This window comes from Corvus hawaiiensis, chromosome 2, assembly GCF_020740725.1.
Source record: "Corvus hawaiiensis isolate bCorHaw1 chromosome 2, bCorHaw1.pri.cur, whole genome shotgun sequence".
NCBI lineage: Eukaryota > Metazoa > Chordata > Aves > Passeriformes > Corvidae > Corvus > Corvus hawaiiensis.
Genome location: NC_063214.1, coordinates 96,564,926 through 96,589,365, shown reverse-complemented (window position 1 = coordinate 96,589,365; position 24,440 = coordinate 96,564,926). Strand labels below are relative to the sequence as shown.

The following is a 24,440-nucleotide window of genomic DNA, read 5'->3' as shown; positions in this document are numbered from 1 at the left end:
GATGCCATTCTCCACAGTGCTAATGCTAAACACAAGGTTCTTGTTGTGGGTGAGACAGTTGACTCAAGTTGTCTTTGATGTTGAATGGCAGCTCAGTTTGCAGAGGAACTTTGATTATTCTAGCTTTCCCTTGCGTTCTCCAGTGTATGATCCAAGATTTACCTACAAAGAGTGAGTAGAGGGATGTTAGGGAGGGGAGGCTGAAAGAATCTTACAGTTTTCTTTTGCTTCTTATTCTGGAATAGTCCTCAGATAAAATAAGGTCAGGGTGGGAGTGAAAATGTGACAGAACATACATTTTTAAGATGTTACTTTTCTCTCTTCTTTTGGTTGCTGATAAATCTGTGAAATTAATAATTAGAACACTGGAGTGGTTTGGGTAAAATAAATTTTTATTATATTTCTGGTTGATGATCTTAAAGATTTTCTTCTAAACAATTCTATGATTCTGTGTTACCTTTGTTTTGGGAGAGCTTTCTAGTAATGGCAGCAATGAATAATGAGAGAAAGTCTATAGACTTGTTAAATAGTTGCTTGATTTTGGGCAGTCACTTGGTTGTAGTGTTCAGGTGAAAGAGGAGAAAAAAAAAGACAAAAGAGACCAATGATGTGGGGCCAGGATGAGATGAGGAAAGGAGATGTGAAGAAGTAGGAGGAGGGAAGCAGTAAAGAGAAAACAGATTATAGCGGGGTCTTTGCAGAGAGCATAAAAAGAGAAAAAGGTGTAAGTTGGAAAGAATGAGAAAACAAGAGAAGACTAGTCAAAGACTACAAAGAATAGTAGTAGTAGAAACTTATTTTTAAAAAAGACAGAGGAATACATATTTAATAATGTCAGACATAGCATGAAAGGAACTGGAAAATGAAAGATAACTTTAAACTGTACGGTTCCAATCTCGGAAAAAAGTGGTTGCATGTGTACAGATGGAAAATGAAGATTAAAAGCAGGAACAGAACATAACATGAAATTGTGGACAGGAAATTGTTGAGGAAATCTGTGGGAGAAGATACTGTAAGGAGATAGAAACTGGAATTCGGTTTAAGAAAGATTTAAATGATGGTAAAGGGAATGAGAATTGGTATAAAGGCTCAGTTTGGGGTAAGAGGTAGCAGGAAAGGGATGTACTTTTAATTCCTTTACTTTGCCAGCACTTTTTCATGATGTGAAGAAAAGAGGAAGAGTTGCAAAGTGTGTATTTATGCCTCTGAAATGGTCCTGCAGATAAGTCGTGGGAGCAGCGTGCATCTTTTGCGCTTTCTAAGTGCTACTGAGCTTTGAAAGACTGTCTATTTTGACATGTGTAACAAGTTAAGGATTTCTTGACCTGTTTCACAGATAATCTGTTTTGCTTTTCCTGTAGGAATTTGTCTTAACCAAAGAGAAGCGGTTATGACTTTGGAAACTTCTTTGGTTTGCTTTTGGGTTTTTTTTTTTTTTTGAACCTTCCTTCAATGAAAGGTGACAACTGTTGTAGAGAAGAAAAAATAAATGGAGCTGATGGGGTACTAACCCTTGATGGATACCCATTTATTTAACTGAATGAAAGGATGAATCTTTAATGAAAGGTAGTACTGTCACAAATCTCCTCATTCCTTAATCAGTTAATATATATAGGTTGTAAGATCTTTGTATTAGTGAGAAATCTGAAAATTGGATGCTGCTTTAATACAGAAAGGCCAAAGTTTAAAAAAAAAAAAACAACATGATGTAATTCTGCTGGAATGATCACCAGTAGAAAGGACAGTATATACAGTTTTTCCCAGATAGATAATTATTTACTGTAGGGATTTCCTTTCTCTTGTCTGCTTATGAGAAGTGTAGTAGGCTATTTGTCTTTACAACTACATTGAGTGAACAGCTTCTCACCACTTCTCAGCCCTGTCTGCTTCCAGAAAGATGAAGCTACTATCACACACACTTTATTGTTAAAGCCTTAACTGTCATTCATTTATCAGGAAAAGCAAAGATGAGCCAGCACGTTGAGAGCAGCCTTTTTGTGTCACTACTTTCTAAATTTAGGATTTAAGATTTTTCCAGGGTTTTTCCTGACCTTTGGTTTGTCCTTGAGCTTCCATGGATTCTGGTTGGTTACCAAAATGCTCAGTGGGCTGGGGCAGTTTTGCTGTATGAGGAGAGGCTGAGGGAGAGTGACTTGTTCAGCGTGGAGAAGAGGCAGCCTTGAGAGACCTGATGGCAGCTTTCCAGTGCTGCAGGAAGATTATTGCAAAGGTGGGGCCAGTCCACAGTGGTGTATGATGAGAGGATGAGAGACAACATGCACAAACTGAAATGGGAAAGTTTCCAGCTAAATATGAGGAAGAACTTGGGATGGTCAAGCTGTGGAACAGGCTGCCCAGAGAGGTTGTGCTGACTCGATCATTAGGGTTTTCAAGACCAGACAGGAGAAAAGCCCTAAGCAATGTAGAGTCTGACCTCACAGCTGAGCATACTTTGGGCAGGATTGGATGGGAGACAGTGTGAGGTGCCTTCCAGCTTGAATTACCATATGGATCCCATGAGAGAGGGGGAAAGAAAAGAAAAACATGTTAGAAAATGCCAGTGTTGGGAACAGACTAACAAGTGGATCATCTGGCTTGTCAGACTCGTCAGAAAATTAATGGAAGCTCAGCTTATCTTCAGAAGATGTCAAAAGGTACCACACTCCTGTGATGGAAAAGGTGGTTAAATGAGCAGGTTGAAGTGAAGACTGTCTTCCTTTAAGATGAAGTTTCTAATAAGCAGAAATACAGCTGATGCTGAGAGCAGAATGAAGAAGGGCAACAACCAGCAATGCATGGGTATTTCTGACTTCCAGCATTTGGTTACACTGGAAATTCCTGTCTGGCATGATGATGGTTCTCACCTAGCACCATCTGCCTCTCACTCAGTTGGGTCCCTGCTGTCCTCACATTCAATAAATGCCACTTTGTGAAACAACAATTGGAGAAAATCATGATGATTATTGATGCACAGCTTAGCCGTGGTAAAGGCAGAATGTTCTGATGTGGAAGAGAATAAAGAAGAGAGGCTGGTGTTAGTCAGAAATCACCCATGTAATACCATTACAAGTGCCTTTGTTCTGCCATGACCTTTTTGTTAAATTCTTGGATGTTTTGAACAGGTTGAAATCCAGACTTAGGCTGAAAAATTTGATCTTTTATCATGTTGCTGTGTACACATCATGGTACGTTCCTGTAAATAGCGCAGTTTCATCAGCCCTACCTGGTCAGAGCATATGCACTATAGCATGTTAAAAAGACAGCAAGGTGTAGCACACTTCAGGCAAGATTCCTGTTCGTTATTCATGTAAACTTGAGAGAATTTATTAAAAATAAAGCAGAACAGTAAGCACATACTCTTGAAACAGGGAACTCCAGTAATTAATGTTGGGCAACTGCTGATGCTGATTTTTAGTGAACCTTAAAATAATTCTTACAGACTGAAATAATGCTAGAGTGCCAGTTTTTGAAGTGTGAAAAAATAAGCATCAAAGATGTGAGAAAGTCCTGTCCAAATGTGGTCTAGACAGCTTGAGGTCAGCCCTGAAGTTTGCATTAGAAAAACTTGAAAAAAACATCTAAAAGAAAATTAGAAGCCTGGAAGATTAATTGTTAATGACAAAGTACAGAATAGGTCTTCCCAAATGAGTATGGGAGGAGATTGCAAATTTTTAGCTGATTAAGGAAACAATGGCTATGCTTCAGCATATTTAAACCTTTTTAATTTCATTGCATTCTGATTTTAAATACATTTTATGATGCCAACAGATTGTATGTTAAGGGGTTATGAACTATTTACTGCTGAATCGTTTTTGTGGCATTATCACTGACTGAACAGCTGCATCAAGTAAGATTGTACTTCTGTTTAGCAATTTATTCAATAACCCAGAAGAAAATTTAAAAATACTCTAAAGTAATACTGGTTAGAAAATAAGTAAACAATGAAGAGGAGAGATTAATGTGAATTGTTTGGCAAGCAGGTCATGTCCAAAAATGTTATGGTTAAACTCCACATCGTGTGAAGAAAAAATTCAAGGTACACTTACAGGGGGAAAGACTGTGCTGAAAATGTAGGATCCTAAAAATGATCCAGGGTGTCAAGGTAGATTATAACTGCATATGTCTCCTACACTGTTTTTTTGAGGTACTAGCTAATCTGAATTTGGATATGTAGGTAAAACTAATAATGGATTGGAATATGGTGTTACATCCAGATACATTCAGTGCGACCAGCAGTGAGCAGCCACATACTTGATAGCATTATCATTTCAAAAGGATGTTGAAAAAATCAGGAAAGATTCAGAAAAAAAGCCCTCCCCCCAATTATTTGATTCCTAAGGTCAAGATCTATTACTATGAGACTGATAAGTCTTATTTTGGCTTTAATAAAAAGGGGGGAAGAAGGGAGAAATTAGTGGATTTGTGTCAGGTCACACAAAAAGATACCATCTCAACAAGGCTCATCAATATCTGGGAGAAAGTGACAAAAGATTTAAGAACTGGAACTTGGAATCAGAGTAATTAAAATGAGTTACCTGCTTGATGATAGTAGTAAACCCCTGGAAAATTTTATTAGAATTTTAATTGAAATAATGACATTCCCACACTGGTAATAGTAGGACTACACGTAAATACACATATTAATGAATGAAGGGTATTATCCCAAGTGTCTCTCAGGAATTTAGTTCTTTCTCAGAGGTGCAGCAGGATCCTAAAAAGGGAATTTTCAGCCCAATTTCTGCTCTTAAAAATGTGAGAAGTTCAGAGCATCTATTGTTATCACTCTGGTAAGAAAAAAAATGGGAAGAAAAGAAAACTCACTCCCCAATGAGAAGAGTCTTTCAAATTAAATTGAAGAAAGGGCACCTGTTCTTTCATGCACGTATTTATTTAAACGAAATAATCTTGCTTGAGCTCAAGCCTTTGTGCCTGGAAGAAATGAAACTTGTGAAGGGAGCTTAGGTGCACAGCAGAAAATACTTTCTGCAAGCATTATTGATGTAGCTGTTACTTTACATCCAATTACTGAAAGTAGCACATGGTTAGACAGCTTTATTTGTTGCAGAATCAATCTCTGCTTGACTTTTATTACAGGTAAGAGATTAAAAACAGCTCTGTGAAATGGTGGGAGGAATTCCCAAGTGCAATAGCAATGACATCATATGAGACCATTAAGCAAAGACTCAATTATTAATGTCTAGTACTTGGCAATTCTGAAAGGTAAAGGAGGCTTTGAACTTGCTGTAGTCTCATAGCCATAGCACGAAGTCCTTTAAGCATCAAGGTGCTTGTATTCAGTGTTTTTCTCCACTCTAGTAATTTTTATTCATGGTTTTTAGAAACAGACATTAGGACTTTACACTTCAATAATTTACCACTGCTATGAATATTCATAAGAAGGAGGTGTGGAGAAGAAAGGGCGTCTCAAAGCAACTGCTGTGTTTCTGTTCTCTTCACACTGAGCTCTAAGAGTTTTATTTAACACCTTTAGCAGATAAGTTTGGAAACTAAAATTTATTTGATAAAAAAATTCATGGTGTTAATGTATTAGTTTCATGGCCTATTATGCCTTCCTCGTGCCTTTTCTCCTGGCTTACCTTGCTGTTGCACCGCTGGTAGGAAAAAAGGGCAGAGAGACTGGCACTGAGAGCCGCTGTGTGGTCTCTGATACTGCCTGCCTGGCCCCTTCACTGCTCCAGAGGCATGGGCTAACCACCCATCCCCATCCTAGTTGATCTGCATCTAACTAAACTCAGGAATTTGCATTTGCTTGCAATTAATTCTTAAATCTGCTGTTTCAGTTTCCCATGTAGTCTGACGGGGTTTTTCCCCATTTATATTGTTTGGTCTAATCAAATACTGCTAATGTTGCATCTGAATTTATGTATAATCAGTGTATATGATTGTATCTAGATATACATATGTATATATCTATATACGTTCTTGAATGCATGTGTATCTCTCTCAAGGAATTGGACTCTTGCAGTGAAAGTGGTTAAAAGACTGATAAATGTGTCTGGTTTCAAGTTTGAAAACAAAGCTGTTGAATTAATTCCTTGACACACTTTGTGCTAATGTTAGCTCCTGCATAGTAATAATTATTATTGCTATGTGTACACAACTGGTAGTCTGTAATGCTTGTTAGTCTCTAACACTAAATTAACTGTGACTACACAGTAACTTGCAGCTCCTGATGTACAGCTGGCACTGGTGGCTGAGGTCCTCTCAGTCTCCAGGGTGAAGGTGATGAGGCTGGAGAGCTTAGACAGAGGAAATGCCTGTGTTCATTTCTTTCCTTTCGTTGTGGGTGTTTTCTGTTTCTTGCCCTCCTTCCCCTGGGTTCAGCTGCTTTTTATCTTGTTTAGCTTTTGCCAGTCATGCTTCTTGTGCCTTGGGCACGATGCCCTGCCTGTCTTCCTTCCCATGTGCTTATTTTGGTCTGTATCTTGTAACTTCTACCATTTTTACGTCTCCAAAGTGCAGCTGTGCTCACTAGATAACATGCTTATATGTAGTATTGGGCTGTGTCATGCAGTAATTGGTATTACAAAGTATTTGCATGATGGGCATTCTGCTATTTAAGTGTGCTTGCATTTGGGCTTTGGGCAAGCTCATACTAACTGCACACAGATTAATACACTTGCCAAGCTGATATTAACTACACTTTTATACTTCAGCTACACTAGCCACAAACCTTGCTCTTTGTTGTTATTATTTTTGATTTCTGTAAAGAAAGGGAATAATCTCAGATGGCTAAAAGTTCAAGAACCATTTAACTTCAGGATGACAGTCTTTGTACATAGAGAACCAGATCTGGTGGGTCTTTTTTTTTTGATGTTAGAATGCATCATCGTTTGGTCAACATAGGGATGCTTCCGTTTTTCCTTTCCCTATTTATCCCATCACAGTCTTCCCGTGAGGCTGCTCTAGGCTGTTGCTCTGAAGCTGTAGCTTTGCAGGCCCACAATCCATGGGGAGTTTGTTCAGCGTATTCCTGTGCTGTGGTTGTAGGGCTGACTGGAATGTGAGCTTGTGCCACTGCTTTGCCCAGCTCAGTGCAAGCTGTAAATACTAAATACAGTCAAGAGAGTCTGCCTGTGTTAGAGCACCAAGGGAAGAGTTCTTGGTTTTCTTGGCAATACTTAAACATTCTGCTTATAGACCACATAGAACTAACCTTGAGCATGAGTTACTATTTTGTTAGCAAAAGTATTTTATTGTTTTCCGTGTTATTTTGGAAAGATGCACAAGGGGAAACCTGTGTTCCAAAAAGGATATAAAATTGATTTGATTTTCATTGTTTCTTAGAAGAAAGGCAAAGCCCCACTGTAAAAATTGAAATAGGAAAGGCCAGGGGAAAAAAGTTTTTATATGAGGAAGCATTTTCTTACTGGTTTTGTAATGCAGAGTTTTTCTAAGGCTCAAATATCATCGGTGGTTTTAAAGAGGAAATACTCCTCTCCAACTGGATTCTGTCTACAAGCTGGCTGGCTGAATGTCACTGTAATACAGGAGATGATCTGTTACATCTTCTTGCTTTCTGAAATGTCCAGACAGTGAAGGTGTAAAATGATTTCTGCTCTTGAAGATCTTTTATTTTTGTGTGCAGTGTTTATTCTCTCACTGGAGCATGCTGGACTTCAGGTAACATATACTATACAGACACAACAATCCTGTCTTTTTGTATCATATGTGATAGTCAGACTTCTCAAATTTTAGATTCACTTAAAGATTTGGTGTTATTTCAGCATCTTCCAGATTACTCCAAGTAACCCAAAACTCATCATTGCAATACAGGGTTATTTTACTGGATAAAACAAAACCATCACAAAAACAACGAACACAAAACAACAGCAAAATGCCAAACAAACAAAAGCCCCAGCAAATTACAACCTCTAGTTAAAGTAACAGTTTCCTGGGTGTAACTGGGTGTTACAGTCTTGCCAGTCATTTTTATTAGGTTATATACATAGAAGTAAGTGGTACAGTGAAATCTGTAAGCTAGAGGACAGATTTCAAGTTTGCTTCTTTTGCAGTCATTCGATTTGTCAGCTAAAAAATTGACTCAGCTGACTAGGGCAAAAAGCCAATGCATTGGGATACAGATGATTTTAATGCACTTTCATACATCCTATACAAGAGAGATTAAAAATTGAATTACTTGCTAGTATTTCAGAGTATTGATTTCCTTTTCAAGCTATGTAGTTATTTCTCAATAACCAAACTTTAGTATCATACATCAATTATTTGTTACGTTTTGAAAAGTGATTGAAAATGATGGTTTGAGTCTATACTTTTGTTCCTTGAAGGCACAGCTGCACCCTTTGGGGGAAACTTGTTTTGTACAAATATTTGCATGAAGGCAGCAGCATACTGTAGCCATGAAATACTAAGCTATGTACATTGAGATAATCTTTACACGTTGAGAGTAGGATCTTGATTTTTAGCTGTATGGGTCATCTTACAGTAGAAAATGTCTCTTTGCACTGTAAGTTATATGGGAACCATAGTGAGAAAATAAATATAGATGGATGTGATAATAGTTAAGTTTACTCTTCATACATTTTTCAGAAATGTCTCTGTTGCTGCTCAGTCTTCTATTTTCAGTTTAAATTCCACTTTTCCTTCATATGGATCATGAACATTATCAAAGGTAATTCCAGCTCCAATGATTTTGCACACTATTTTAAGTTCTATGTTCCTTGTAATGTTGAGAAATTTCACAGCTACCAAAGGATTGCTGTAGCTGGGCTAGGAGGAGAAATAAAAAAAAATAGGAAGAAAATACTTTAATTTTATGCTACTGGTTTAAAAATGAAGTCTTAAAAATAGCCTCTCCAGTTTTCATAGGATTGCAGAGATGCTCCATGTTTCACCTTACATAAAGAGAAAGAAGAAAAGTTAAATACAAAGTACCCACCTGAGCCTTTTTCCCGTAGTAGGGGAAGTAGTGCAGGTTGAAGGTGCCGTTCATGGGGTAGTAATCCACCTCCAGCGGGCGAGACTCCTCACCCTGTTTGTAAAAGGAGAGAGGAAGAAGCTCTGTTGGCGAGGAAACCATCGGCCAGCCCGAGGCAAGCGTTTTAGGGCTGCTAAGTGTGTGTTCAAGCTCAAGTTCAGCAAGTTGTTTAGCACCAGTCTTCTTTTTCAAATAAAAGTGGGAATCTCCCACTGCTACTATTGCCAAGAAAAGCAGGCAAGTGTCCTTTGATAGCAGTTGGGAATTCAGTGAGTTGGACCTGCTGAGAGCCTGAGGGAGCTGCGCTGAGGCATGGACGTCACTACAGGGAGCTGAAAGCAAACAGCAAATGTTCTCTGCTGCATGAAAATACACATTTTCAGATGATTTAAAATAAAGCAAACTTGGAGTATTTTTCCTTGGCATGTCTTCTAAGGAAACTGAGAATATTCAAAGTATTTGGGATCTGATTTGCAGAGTTGCAAGTGTATTTTTTCTGGTCCCCACTGCACTTTCTTGCTCTCTGAGCTGGCAGTGCTTGAAATGTGTGGGACTCAGACCTCATACCCTTACCACATATGTGCAGTTCACCCTTGGTGCAGTGCCATTGCCAGGGAAAAACTTGATAATCTGAAAAAGAAAACACATATTTGGTCAACTTGGAAATTGTTTCGAGATAAAACTGAGCAAGCAATTATTTGAGAACTGAGCTTCAAAAGATGCTTAGTATGTTCTTATGTAAGACTCTGTCAAACAAATAATCTCATTTATGTAGATGAAAAACTGTTGTGGCTAGATACTTAGGAAGCAGGACTCAGCATTACCTGGGATGGGCACTGCAGATGGGCTCTAGCCTGGCCAGAGCAAGTAGCACTACACCTCCTCCGACTCCAGCTCATTTACCCACCCATACCACTTGCCCTTGCTGATGCCCAGGCAGCCAGGGGGTCTCTAAAAGCAGTTAATTGTGTGTCAGTAAAGGAAAAGCTGAATCTCCATGCTTTTGATCTTACCCTTCTTAGAAAACCTTGGTTATGGCAGAAAAACCCTTGGGCTGGTTTGATCCTATAAAGCTAGTGGGGTTGCATCCTGTAACAGCAAAGGTGAAAGGAGGTGAAGTGCCCTGGTCACTATCCATGTGTCTTTTCCCTGCTGGGGCTGGCACTCAGTCTTGCTGAAGAAGGCATTTTTGGAAAAAGCCTGTTTCACCTGCCCGAATCAGGGGCACAGTTCCCCTCTCAGTTAGGGCTTGCACAGATTCTTGAAAATGCCTAAGGTGCAAGCCAAACAAAAAATGCAATGATTTTGTCTGTCAGAAACTGGTGGAGAATTCGAGCTCTTCACTTTCTACTGAAATTGAATCAGAAGGCTCAGAATTTTACCCAGAAACAAAGTGCTTATGCCTTTGTCTGTGTCCTGAAAAAAATTAAAGCATTGAAAATTCCCTTTATTCCTCTCCAAAAAACATGTTGGTGGTTTTCCCTGAGAAAAATATCTGCCATTTTTGAATTTTGGTTGTATAGGTTCTTCTAAAGATTTTCTTTGCCACCTGGAGAAATAAGATACCACCTCTCAGAAACCGCATCAGTTACTGTAACATCCTGATGCCTCAGTGGAAGGCACAGGGCTGTGGTATTCCAGGAGGAAACTCTTCTGGTGCTGCTCTGTGGGATGAGAGCCTTACAGAGACACTAAACTAAACTAAACTAAACTAAACCCAAAGCTGTAGAGAGTCAGTTCAGAAATCACTGCCCTATGTTACTTTCCTAGAGATGATGAAAAAGTCTCAGGATTTCCCTGGTGACTCCAGAGGTCTGCCAGGGAAAAGCACATGATTTTTGATTCCCAGTACAAAGCAGAGTTTAGAACCCATGGCAGCAGAGACACAGCAACTCCCCAGTGGAGACTCAAGCTACTCTTAAATTTTTCTGCTCAGCACCTTGAACTTGTACTTACCCTGTTCATTTTTATAATAAAACAGGGTTTTCCTTCTGGAAATCCAAAAGTTGAATCTGTGATGCCGGAGCAGTTTTGAAGCATATCTGAGGTAAATTTGCAGGATAGTTTTGTTTTATTCGGGCCATCAAAGGTGTCCTGGATGAAGTATGTGTTATTGGTGCAGTTGATGTTCAGATGCTGAGCAGCTGGTGTATATGCTAGATGTGTGAAGGAAGAAAGAAAGAATCCCCTCTGAAGCTTTTCATATGCAAATTATACATCCCAACATCAGGCTGGAGATTCTATCTTGGGAGACTGTCCTTCAAGTGAAGTTGGGATTAGACGGAACAAGGAAAGTTTAAACTGTTCAGGGGTTTGGTTCAGTTTTGTTGTGTTTTTTTAGAATATCCAAGCAAAGCAAAAGAAAAGGGATCAAATTGAATTAAGACTGGCAGTTTGTGTTGATATCTCCGTATAAAGTCAATTTCAAATATAATTTTTCTCAGTATGTGCATGAGAAACATGAAGAATTACAATATTAAGGCTCAATAGTAATATAAATGTGCTAAGACATGGACAGGCAAATGGAGCACATAACCTACTTTGACTGTATTCCCTCATGACACCATGCAACAGCTTTATGAGATATATTGTGGCATTTTGATGTTTCTAGTCACACACAAATTAATTAGATTAATTTAGATGAGACTAGTTTTGAAGACTTTTTGTCCTCCATCTTCCTTCAGACTTTCTGTTGGTCTATTTTATTAAGTCTGTTTAGGATTAAACAAAGTAAAAGCCCTGAAGCAGAGCCTGGATTTTAATAGATATGTACATATGTTTGATTTATAGATTCATGAGGTGATTTGCTCATCCCTTTCAGAAGATGCACTTTCCACTCAAAATCTGTGATTCGAGAAGGACAAATGTAAAGTGGAAGCACTGACTTAAGGTGCTCAGACCTAGTATGGGAGATAAGGCAGCACCTTTTTTCACTTTCATGCAAGAAACTTTATTTTTACCTGTCAGAAAAGTGTGAAGAGTTGTCACTAAGCCTTCCCAGGTTTTGTTGTCGGATACGTTGTAATAAATTTGTAGTCCTCTATCCCCATAAACATCGGGTCGTAAGGTTACACCTTCACGAGGAAGAAAAGGGAAGACAAAGCAGAGGAGAGGTGCCACGCACAGATTTGTTTATTTAAATTGACAGTAGCAATTATGCTGCATCAAGACTCACTGTGAATGTAGAAGATCACCCAGGCTTTTTGGGGAGGATTTAACAATGTACAGAAACCACCTCAGCTGTGAGTTGTTCAACCAAAACCCTAAAGCCTGTGCTGCTGCTGAATTATTTTCTTTTCACATATATCCATGCTGTTACAAGAACAGCTTGTAAAATCATTCCAGCAATTGCACTGGATTTCCCAGGACTTGTTAGCAATAACAGTCACATCAGGTTAAAGAAACAGATCATAGGCAGCATGAGAAACAGCTTTTGAAAAAGCCACATATAGTTTGCCACAGGAATTATTTTCCCAACAAACACCAAACTTGCTGAATACTGGGAGTGGAAACTTCAAAATACAAAAGCATCTGACAGAATAATTTTTAGGGCTATTTTTTCCCCTCCCATTGTGAAAACAAGCCATTGGGGTGTGAAGTTTTAGCAGTGTGCACCGATGGTGTCTGATCATCTCCCCTATCTCTTTTCATGTCTCACAGATCTGTGTTCCTAAGCCTGCATCTTTGTCTTATTTTTACTTCCTTGACCACTGGCACAGCACATCCTGCTGGGCAAGGTATTCCTGCTCTCCCAGGGACTCTCCATGGTGCTGGCAAGTGTGGAAATACCCACTCCAGGCTGCTCATCCCATCGCCCTACATCTTGTTGGGCACCCCAAAGCCGTCTGTGATGCTTGGGGGGTTGGAGCAGAACCTAGGACTTCCCCAGGGACTGACCCCTGCCTATGCAGAGTGAAGGTGACCTGCTACAGGCCGGCACTGGTCATCCCAATAGCAAGATGAAATAAATGAATAGATATATTAATTTTTCATATTATATATTCATAAATATATTAATATATAAGTATATTCATATATCAATATGTAAATAAATGTGCCAGATTTATTTTAAAGCCTGAAAGTGTTTTCAGGCAGAGGTTAAACTTTGCAGGGGTTGTTTGGGCAGAAGTAACCTGATTTATTCCACGTTGGCCCACCCTAAGCCCTGGGCTCTGCCCAAATGCCTCTCAGCCCAGCCCAGTCCTATGCAGCTGCTGCAGGACGCTGGCAGTACCTGGGGATTTCAGCTGGTCTTGGTAATCCGGCTCGTATGGATTAATCGTCCTCATTAAAGAATAAATGGAGAGTGCAAACAGCCCCGACATCACCACGTAGAAAGCCAGGTAGTAGAGGCTGATCCACACTGTGAAAAAGAATAAGGGCAGAATTTCATGTTTTGAGCAAGGCCCTGCAGTGCTCTTTCTGCAGCCAGGATGATCCCAGCAGCAGCAGCCGTCTCCTTTGCACCCTTGTCCCCAGGGAAGTTTTACCTGTATAGGTGCTTTGGAATATTTTCTCTACATTCAAAGGAATATTCTTCTAGCAAAAAAATTGTATAGTTCTACAAGGATTTTTGAAGAAGCTGGTGCTGAGCTCAGATTATTTAAAGTTTAAAGGTTATGTGGCATCTTGAGGTAATTCCACATATTAAGACCATTTATCTACTTACTACACATGGACAAAGCGACACAGATGATGAGGTATTTCTTTGACAAACCCAAGTTTCTCCTTCTGTTATTTGGATGACAGATGTCAGTACTTAATGTGTGTTGGGTTTAGACCCATATCACTGCACTGCCTTATACAGCTGAAATCACCAACAGCAAAATGTGCCATCTTGCTACTTTATTCTGCTGTGAGATAATGTGAGAGTAATGTTGTGTTTCTGTCTGTATGTGCGTAAAGTGTCTTACACATGGCTGGTGCTGTACAAGCAGCCAGTGGTTGTTTTGGGGGGGGTGCTATTAGAAACCTGTCCTTTTAATCATAGGTGCCTTGTAACACCTTCTTCTCTACCAACTGGAAAGGCTCACATTTCAGTTGCATTGTCTGTAAAATTCTGGTTTTAGGAGTAGCCAATAAGCTACACACACAGGCTTTGTGACAGAAAAAAATCACCTGGGAACTTGCAGCTACTCTTACAGTCTGTGGGAACAGTATGCATCTTCCTTACAATGGTCCAGGCTTCCCTTCCCAGAATGTAGATCATGATACAGATCATCATTGTAGACACAAGTTTGGCTATAGGAAGGGAGGCTCAGCTGGAATACTTGCAAGTATAAAATAGATGCTGGTATGAAATACCTGCTAGTATGAAATACATGCTAGCATACAGTGATAAGAAACAAGATCTACTGAGCAGACAATAATTCAGAAATGAATTTCAGAAAAACAAAACTTCTTTCCAAAGAATTGGACAAACTCACCAAGTAAGCAAATTTCTCCATGAACCTGAACCCCCTTTTAATTAGCAATGTGAAAACCACACTGTAACCATCACCCCTAGCTATTAGTAAGGTACCTGTTAACATGTTAATTTTTCTCATTTTGAAGTGCTTGGTTCAAAACCACTTTGAAGTCATACATTTGCAGGAACTACATGGATCAATGTTTTGATCTACTTGATCCAGCTCATAGGGCCACCCATAAAGTGGTTTAGAAACACGTATGAGAACTGCTGTCTTCAACATATCTACATTGTGTCCCACTCATTAGGATGACACCTCCCCCCCCAGTTTTTAAATATGCCAGAAGGAAGAGAAGAATCTTGCACATGAAAACCTACCCCAGTTAATTAAGGACCTTCCCATGAAGAGCTTTGTTTCTGGATTCCAGACAAAACGCCGGAAATCTGCCATCCGTTCACTGCAGGTCTTCTTTTCATTTAAAGTTGCCATTTTCTTAAAAAAGCTCCCAAAAATGTGTCCTGCTTGGAAACTAAGAAATTCAGCTGGTGCCCAGACAGTTGACCAAGAAAAAGACTTTGGGTTTTATACCTTCTTCTCCACTGAAGGTCACCGAGATTGCTTCCTGTGCCAATGAAAGCCCCTGCTCACCACTATCAACCTGCTGCAGATACAATTCTTTATAAAGGGTGTTGATAATGCTGGCAAGGGAAAGTTTGTTCCTATCAAATGCCCTTCTCCTTTCTCTTGACTGCCTTAGTGGGTCAGCATAGTTACGCATTTTGCCAAGTGCCCGTAGGGTTTGCGATAGACTCTGCGTGATAGCTGCTATCTGAACAGATAAAGCAAAGGAGAACTTGTTTCTCTCTGGTTTTTTTTTCTTTTTTTCCAATTAACCTGAAAGTAGTAGATATAGTTATCCCACTACAATGTGTAGCCATGTGTTGGAACATAGGGTATTGCAGGGGGACAGTTAGAAAATAAGTAATTACTTGTTAAGTATGCAACTACTTTTGGAAGCTATTAGCAAGCAGATGGAAGACAAGAAGGTGGTTGGGATTTACTAAGGGTGCACCACATCCACCAGTCTGTGAGACAACTGGACTGGTGAGCAAACACGGAGGCTTTCCAATTCCACATCAGCCAGTTTGACATCAGCAGAGCTGGTGGCACAGCAGCCAGGTGGGGAGCTGTGCACTGGCTTGGGAAGGGCTGGGGCGATGGATGGCAGCTGGATGACAGCTGGGACCACAGTGCAGCACCCAGCACGTGGACATCCAACTGCAACCAGTATGGAGCAGTGTTCCTGAGGGGCCAGTACTGATACTGGGACAGAGCTCAACGCAGTCAAGCCAGAATCAAAATCACAGAATGGTTTGGGTGGGAAGGGACCTTAAAGATTACCTGGTTCCATCCCCCACCCTGCCATGGACAGGGACACTTTCCACTAGGCCAGCTTGCTCAGAGCTCCATGCAACCCGGCCTTGAACACTTCCAGGGATGGGGCACCCACAGCTTCTCTGGGCAATCAGTTTCATCGTCTCATCACCTTCACAGCAAATAATTTCTTCCTAGTATCTGATCTATACCTGCTCTCCTTCATCTTAAGGCCATTACCCCTTGTCCCTGAGCATGCAATAGGTCTCCCCTGTTTCATATCACAGAAACCCCCTGTTGAGCTGCCCTCCCCTCTTCCAAAACCCAGACCTGGGAACACATGCAAAAGTATTAATTATGTCTTTGGTGAGATCCAAGTGGCAGCATGAGGGGGCCAGAGGGGACACTGGGCCACGTGCTGCATGCTGTGTATATGGACAGCCTGCTCCCAAGCCATGTCACCTTCATGGACTTGTCCCCTGTCCCTCCTCTATTCTGCAGCAGCAGAGACCATGGAGAGAGAAGGGCCATCAAGAGCAGCACCTTCTTAAGAGCAAGTGTTCTGAGTGTAGAAGTTTCCCATTGGGAACCTGGGGATTTTCCACCACCTTGCAAACAGGCTGACCTGGAACCTGGTGAATTGCTGGATGCTCGGCATGGCTGAGCCATGGGCAGCCTCCATGTGCAGCTGTGACAAATCTGTGATTCTCTTGGAAAGTTTGTGCATGAGTGAAAATGAGCACTGCCTGTCTGAAGTGGTTTATCAAGGTAGGATGGAATAATTGCTGTTCTATGGACTCCTGGACACTGCAGTAATTTGTCAGGACACTTGTTACTGACCAGTGGGCAACTTTTCATGGCCCCACAGGAGGGCTGGTCTAAGCTCCCTGTTGCTTTATAGTCCATCAGGATTCATCCAGTGCCCCCTTTCCTCACCTGCCCCTGCAGGGCTGCCCATCAGCGCCCATCTCTGCCACAGTGCCCTGGCACTTGGCCATTGCAGCCAGCCCTGGTCCCAATGCAGTGCCAATCCCTTGACCCAGAGCCTTTTGTTGAGTTTAATGTACCCAGAGCTGCTCAAAGAGGGACTAATGTTTGCTTTTCTTGGCTGGTTTTTAATGCCTGCACCACTGACCTTGGGCTGGCCACCAAAGGGAAGGACGGCTGAGAGGGAAGGTCACGCAGGAGAGAGGGAAGGTTCCTCAGGAATCTGGAGTGGCACAAGGCTGGAGGTGAGGCCATGGCCTGGCATCCCCTCCTGCATAGCCCAGGCATGGTGGTGGGCAGGGCTAGGCAGGACCCATTGCACTTTTTCTCTTGCTGACCAAGGCACCAGCAAGATAAAGCCTAGGCTCAGGGAGACCAAGATGCTCCAAAAGAAACCAATGGAGAATGTGCTTGCAAGGGTCACACTCCTGTGACCAGAGGTAGCTGAATTATATGTACAAACAGGGAGGTGAAGCCCTTTCTGTGGTTTGCACAATTAGGAATTTGAGTAATAAGTTTGAAGGCCACTTTTGGAGCACTGTGCCTAAAACGTTAGATCCAGGCTGAGATGTTACCCCTTGGAGATGTTGTCCTGAGCAGACCTGTGTGCCAGCAATCCTTGGCACACCAGGCTTGGCTTTATCCCAGGCTCCTTCCATGCCATACCAGCTTGAACTGCTCTAAGTTCACCTGGCACTGACTGGGAACTCGGTGTCAATGTTAATAAAACATTAACTTTGTTTACTTGTGATAAGGGCACCGATTCCTCCCTCTTGCGGAGGCTGTGCAGGTGGTGGTGGTGGTGGGGAATACCAGGAGGGACTGGTCACTGCCTGCAGCCTTACTGGAGCATTGCCAGCACCACTCTGGGTGATTCCATGATGCTGCCTCTCCAAGCGCCATGATTTCAGCCTGTCTCCTGAAGGAGGTGTTCATCCCTTGATGCCTTAGTGACTGACTCCCCAGTGTGGAGCATGGACGGCATCAGCTGGCAGGAGAATCCATCCTGGTGTAGCAAGGTGTGGGGAAGGATCCCATGGGCTCCCTCCCTCATGTACCTGGGGCTTGTATGCTAGGCTGGCATTGGAAGTTCATCTTCCTTCCATGGTAGAAGTGAGGTCTATGCCTTTGGACCATGTCTGTCTTCTGTATTAAAAAGTCAGAAGGTGACTGGACATGTCAGGCTTTCTCTGCCTTTCTCATGGAGAGGGCAAAAATCTTTCCTGAAAATTTTCTGAAATAAAGAATTTAGAATGTAAGAGAATCCCAATCCCTCAGATGGTGTAGCACAGTGAAAGAACACTCTTTGCATCCAGCTTTCTGAAACTCCAGTTTCAGAGTTTGAGGCGTGATTTTTTTTGGTGTTTTTTTCTTTTCTGCATTGTGTTTCACTAACAATCCCTCTCACTTGCCTCTCTCCTGTATTTTGCAGTTTGACAAAAGAAAACATACTGGCGTTTTTTCAAGTTTGGGGAGAACGGTTATTCTGTGTTTGAAATAAAGACATCTGATCTGCAGCCTGAGCAATTCAGGGAAGCAAAACAGTGAAAACATCTTGAAGTTGAACTGAACTGATGTCCCCACTGTTCTCAGCCTCAGGGAAAGCAATAAGAGCAAGGGAGGGTATTGGCAATAGTGCTGTGCTGGGTTTATGATAGCACAGCATGATCAGGCAGTGGAAAAGGCAAAGCAGCCTTTCTTCAGGGCTTGGCTGGTCTCCGCTTTTCTGTCCTGCTCTTGTTTTGTCCAAGGGCTGCTGACCCCACCATGAGCCTAACCAGATCCCTCTACTCCCCCTCTGCCTCCTGAGAATCCAAAGGAAATTACTGCTATGAAAAACTGCTAAAATGAACTCAAAAATAAACCTAGCAAAGCCCAATGGTGTTTCTTTCAGACATGGTTGAACACCAAAGCCTGCTGGTTTGGGGCAACTTACTACTGCTTGTGGTGTCTTCCAGATGATGGCAAATAATGGAGTCCTTGGAAACATTAAATGTCCCGTGAAACACCTCCAGCAGTTCTGACCTCATCACCTTCCACAGAAGGGAGGGTGTCTCTGTCTGCACAGGCTATCGCAGGCCATAGCGTTTCATGTGGTGTTGCAAGAAAATAAGCCACATGCCCAGCTGAATGCCCACCTGCAAAGCTGCACCCTGGTTCTCATTACATTCAAAGTCTTGTTTGTGGACAAAAGGGACGCTCATCAAGTAAAGCCGAGAATTTACTGATAACATAGCTGAAATTTTAAGAGTTTAATCATTATTACTCCAAATCTAGCTGTAACAGGAAAGAATAACGCCGTTAAAACCATACACACACTTTTCAGCCTCTGCACTTTTTTCTTGATATTGCATTTCCCCTTCCACTTCTTCTTGGGGTCCTAAGATGGTGGGGCATTGTGGGTGGCAGGGACAGCCAGAGGCAGAGACATCCAGAGGCATCCCTCAACTGACTCAGCCTTCAAACCTGGGCTTCTCCCAGCCTGACCTCACCATGGCTGTTGGGGCACTGTCACCTTGTGAGATATTGCTCCCCTCTACCTTTTGCTCCTTCCTTTATGCCTCCTTACTTCAAAGACTGTTGAGATACTGCTTAGCCAAGGTATTAATAATTGAATAACTCCTCAGTCTTCCTTCCTGAGCCAGTTATCTTAAACTATGTTACTGCCATTTTGTTTTGAACTCCTCCCAGCTTGTCAGTGACTTGGGGGTAATAAGGTGTCCAAAATTAAATGGTGGTCAAGCTGTGGCCTCACCAACCTCAATTCCTCTAAAATCCATGGCAATGTGCCCACTGGCTTAAGTTTGCTTTGGGATCTGGCCTAAAGAGAGGAATGCTGCTTTGTCAGCTTGGTAACAGGATGTCTCAGCACGAGCCACTCAAAATTACATATGGGGTTTTTTTTGTTGGTTTTTTTTGTTTGTTTTTTTTTTTTTTTTACCACAGCCCTATTAAATTGCAAATTCACGTGTGTTTGGAGAATGTAACCTGGTGTCACCCAAAGTGGACACTCCCTGACCGTGGAGGAGCCTTGCCAGACCCTGGTGAGAAGATGACTGTTTTCTTGTCACATCTTCAGAACCTGGTCCCCAGCAAGCACTGAAAGCTCCTGCCCCACTCAACACCACGGGGAGCCCAACTAAGGTAAGGGAGGCTGGAGCCATCAGGGTTTTCCTGCACACAGCAGGTTTGCAAAGCCTTTGGCAGTGTTGGTTTGGACCTTACTCTGCATCAGACTGTGCAGTGAAAGGTCAGCTCCAACCAGGTGAGAAATCAATACCAGTGGAAAGCGTTGTCTCAAGCTGTGGGTGTTAAAATGCCACTGGGAAAATCTACTTTTACAGATAGCCCTCTTCCTCATTGAAAATTTCCTCAAATATGCATGGCCGATTCCTCCATTGATGTCAGTCTGATTAATACTGTATTTGTTAAGAGCTAAATCCTTATAGGCCTTATTTCTCCTACTAATAACAATCATTTTTATATATATTTAACAGAATTTTTTTTTTTTTTTTCCAGGCTGCTATCAGGAAGCAAGGCCAGCTAGAAAATGTAGAATTATCTTCCAGTACAATCACAGTGGCTGTTCAGCTGTTAATGAGCTCAATTTAACATGCACACATTCTTTAACAGTCCTTGTCTCTCTGGAACTGTTGTTACAACAACAAACCAATGCTCTTTTTATTGATGTGGCTCCTGTTGCTGGATAAAAAGAGACTTGGTTGAATAAAGTATTCTGAGCTATCAAAAAGCATATGGAATGGTGTTACGATATAAAGGACTCAAAATTCTGTTTTTTTCCCAAAGACTCAACTCTCACCACCTCTCACTACAGCAGGGCTGACAGTGGAGCTGTGTGGTGCTGTCCTGCACCCATACAAGTAGCAGCAGCAGGGTGCTGGCATGAGCAGCCACTGCAGCATCCCTCTGGGGCTGCCCATGAGGATAGAGTGCACGGGGATCAGCCCCAGGGTCCTCCGTGGTGACCTGCACATCACTGCACAGCTCTAGAAACCATGGCCAATCTTACTTTGCACATCCCCAGAATGAGTCATGCTGAAGGGCATTTTTAAATGGTGTCTAAATGATTCAGGAAACAGCAAAAATAATGCATTCAGTCTTCATCCAGAGGCAAAAATATTTCTCTTGTTCCAGGAAATGTTGGTAAGTGGGAAAAGACAAGACTTTTCCTGATAAGAGTGATTTTTGTTGAGAATCTTTTGCTAAGATTCTCAACAAAAAAGGAGGTGAGAGAAATCTGAGGACAAGGGCTGAGAACAAGCAGGTTTTAGTATCAAATTATCTCTGTGTTGTACCTACTTGTAGAGACATTAAACCACCAGCCTAAGCTACACTGTCTTATGAGAAAATCTTATCTTTAGCAACCTGGCATTAAAAAGGTACATGGCTAAAGATGAAAACGTTCTACTTTTGGCTACTTAGCTACAGGATTTAACTGAGTCTTCAGAGAGAAAAAGTGAACACTTTTAATGGAGATACTATTAATTCAAATGCTGTCTGAGTCAACATTTCAAAAGAAGACCAGACTGAGAAAAATTACTGTATAACTGAATGTTTCACTAGAACAGGTTAGGAGCATTTATGACACTGTTATGTTTAGCTGTCATCCTGCTGGGATTGGAACATTTCAGAATATGGCTATGCATTAGAATTTCAGTATCAGTACATCTTTATATTGATCTGAGTGCCTGGGATCAGCAACCATAATGGATAATGAAGCTTGTGATCCCAAGGCACCCTTATGAAATACCACTATTTAGAATTTACTATTGCTATAAACAGAAGTTGTGGAGATACTTGTGAATGCCGGGCCTGGGTCTCAAAATATATTCCAGTTGTTATAAAGAACTTCTTCTGTTTGTAAGCTATAACACCGGCACAAAGATGTACTGGTTGCATTTATCACAGTTGCTGTGAATGTGTAACTAGATTTCCTAGAAATAAATATTAAGATTGGTGAATTTGGCAGGATCTGTGGCACAGATCACCGACCACCTCAGAAAACAATGAACCTGCTTCTGATCTGACACATACAGCATTGTCAGAAAGCCAAACTTGAACATGAAACCCTCAAACAAAGAGAGAAAACAACTGATTCAGCCTTCAATCTACCCCAATGACTTCAAAAACCCTGAGACTCATGAGAGAGAGTTCAATGAAAATCCCACTCCCATCACCACTCATCCTCCACTCCTGCTGGATAGGACTCTTCTTGCCAAGGGTATTCAGTGAACTGAGAGACATCTGTATAATGACAGTCCTCAGAAAACTGCAGTTATCAAGGGGAAAAAAAACAACAAAGAGCAGGAACATGAGAGACCACAGAATTGTTCACTGGAGTCTTTTAAATAAAGGAGCTAAGTTTATCTTTTTAAGTAGTTTATACAAACTGTAAATCAACCAGAGGCACACAGAGATGTGATCCATACCAGCTGGGCAGGTGCAAAGGCTGTCAGCTACTCCTGCAAAGGATGGCTGTGGTCTGAAGCTCCACCACGTTTTGCTGCTCCCCTCCTGTCACCTACACAGCACCTTTCCACAAGCCAGGTGCGCTCTGTGCTGACCCTCTCCAGCCTGTCTCTCTCCATCCGGGCGTCGTGGGCTGTGCTCCCACCTCTGGCGATGCCAGGCAGGCACCGGCAGCACCCAAAGGTGAGAAGCCTGCACTGGGGTCTCCTGCTGGGATCTCCTGCAAGTCAGGATTTTTGGTGGCCTGAGGAGGGCAGCTCGGGGGTCTGGTCTGCCTCCTACACAGGAACACTCGCATGGCACCCATGGCTTTCTTTGCCCAAAGCAGGGATTGTCTGTGCTCAGGGGAGGGGGCTGAGCTTGCATTTCACAACTCTTAGATAAAGGGTGCCCTTATGAGTGGGGTTCACACCATGCCAGACATCTGCTTTTGGTCCCAGGGCAAAGCCCCCCATTACCCTCATAAATCTGTGGAGCACGATTTGGCCTCCTTGAAGTTTCCTAGTCCAATGCTGTGTACTCTTAATGAATAACAGCCCTGCCTCATGCACAGCAGCAGACATCCACTTAGCCAGCACCCTAAAGCATTCTCAAAGAGGAGCCAGCACCCTTAGGTAGGTTTATTGGGGGGACACAGACACAGCAGGCATTCATGAGACTTGTCAAAAACTTATTTTGGACATGGCCATGTTTGATGATTCTAGAAAGGCTTTTTCCAGTCCTGAAACACACATGCCCAGAAATAGATTTTATGTAGTATTTTTATTTTCCTCCCTGGCCAGATTTTCATAATGTCCTAAAATTCAATTCCAATCTCTCTTCTGCAGCTGTGACAACAATATCATCATTCAGTGCAGCAGTACAACAGAGCTGAGCAGGCTATTCCTTACCATGGCCCCAAGACAGCAACACCCTCTTAAGTGGGGAGGTACACGGCAGAAGGTCTCACTGATGATCTTTGATTTCTTTGCCCCTGTAAACAGCTGCTTTTTCTTGACTCAGTAAAGTCACTATAAATGCCAATACTGCATAATGCAGTTATTGATATATGAATCATTAGCAGGAGGCTCTGAGGATGGGTAACATGATATGGAGACTTTCAGTAAGAGGTCACAAGACCTGAGCTGAGGCCAGGGTACTCTTGGGGACGCATAGCATTTTGGTCTGTGTGGTTGCCTGCTGGCTCCCAAAGCTGGGCATGGGATGCAGCTGGGCAGGTGCAAAGGCTGTCAGCTACTCCTGCAAAGGATTGCTGGGGTCTGAAGCTCCACCACGTTTTGCTGCTCCCCTCCTGTCACCCAGAACTACTGCACCTGGGACTGTTTCCAAGCCCTCTTATGTCCCAGTGACCCCGTTTACCTCAATGCACTTAATTGCCACTTTTTTCTAACCTTTTATTTCCATCGAGGTGTTTCTGCTGCTGGACTGGGAGAGGCAGTATCTGGCCATTGCTGAGTGGGTGGAGAGAGCGTTCCCCTGACCTTTGGGACAGCAACCTGGCCTGCAGCCCTGACTGGAGCTGTAGCGGCAGCGCTGGGGGCTGCAGCATTTCCTCACATCGCCTTGTTCTTCAGGCAGTGCAGAGCCACAGGGGCACTTCCCCAGGGCCCCCTCACAGCAAGAGGCACCCTGATTACAATGATCACGTTACACACGTGTGGCCAAATAACTGGGAAAATGTGGGTTATTTCTGATTTCACACACATCCTCAGGGACCCAGAGCTCTGGCACTGAGACCTGGATGAAGCTGATGAGTTTTGAAAGAGAAAGGAAAGCTTTCAATGCACCTTGAGGATAGCAAAGAATGCAGTTTTGCTCCCTGATGAGGTCGCTCATGCTTTCTCCTCATTTATCTTTCTGTTGCTCTGTTTCTCTCCTTTGTTTCACCTTCTACTTCCTTGCCTCTCGCTGCTGCTTTTACAGCTGCTCAGAGATCCTGCCGCTCATCCAGTGTTCTCTCCCACCATATATCCCACTGGTCTTTGCCTGTCTCCAGCTGTGTCTTGTGCTGCTGCCAATGGGGTGCTTCTAATAGGGGTAACTGGCCTTGTTCCTGGACACAGCATCCATCTTCACATCACAGGTGGTTGCTGGTTTCTGGGTTTGGGGATTTCTATGTCAGTCACATTAACTGTTCCAGGGCAGTCAGAGCCCAGACCACAAGGCAAAGTGCATTACCTGTGCTCAGTGGGCAGTGTTCCCCGTGAGCTGCCACCCAAAAG

At 42.4% G+C, this 24,440-nt stretch overlaps 1 protein-coding gene across 2 annotated transcripts; it reads right to left on the bottom strand.

The window, feature by feature from the left end:
• Nucleotides 1–7,786: 7,786 nt before the first annotated feature.
• ATP4B (ATPase H+/K+ transporting subunit beta) lies at nt 7,787–15,026 on the bottom strand. 2 transcript variants are annotated; one of them, XM_048327368.1, is made up of 7 exons: nt 14,745–15,026; nt 13,194–13,322; nt 11,920–12,033; nt 10,916–11,115; nt 9,527–9,589; nt 8,921–9,013; nt 7,787–8,751 (listed from the first exon to the last, which is right to left on the bottom strand). In XM_048327368.1, the coding sequence occupies exons 1-7, from the start codon at nt 14,854–14,856 to the stop codon at nt 8,590–8,592; spliced, it is 873 nt and encodes a 290-aa protein (XP_048183325.1). In that variant the 5' UTR covers nt 14,857–15,026; the 3' UTR covers nt 7,787–8,589. The 2 variants fall into 2 exon arrangements, with proteins under 2 accessions (XP_048183325.1, XP_048183333.1); XM_048327376.1 differs by having other exon boundaries at nt 9,533–9,589.
• Nucleotides 15,027–24,440: the final 9,414 nt, after the last annotated feature.

Coding starts and splice junctions, on each gene's coding strand:
- ATP4B (XM_048327368.1), bottom strand. CDS start 14,856: ATGGCAACTTTAAATGAAAAGAAGACCTGCAGTGAACGGATGGCAGAT. Junction 13,323..14,744: donor AAGGTCCTTAATTAACTGGG/GTAGGTTTTCAT, acceptor TCTTTTTCACAG/TGTGGATCAGCCTCTACTAC. Junction 9,590..10,915: donor TTATTATAAAAATGAACAGG/GTAAGTACAAGT, acceptor TTTCTTTTTCAG/ATTATCAAGTTTTTCCCTGG.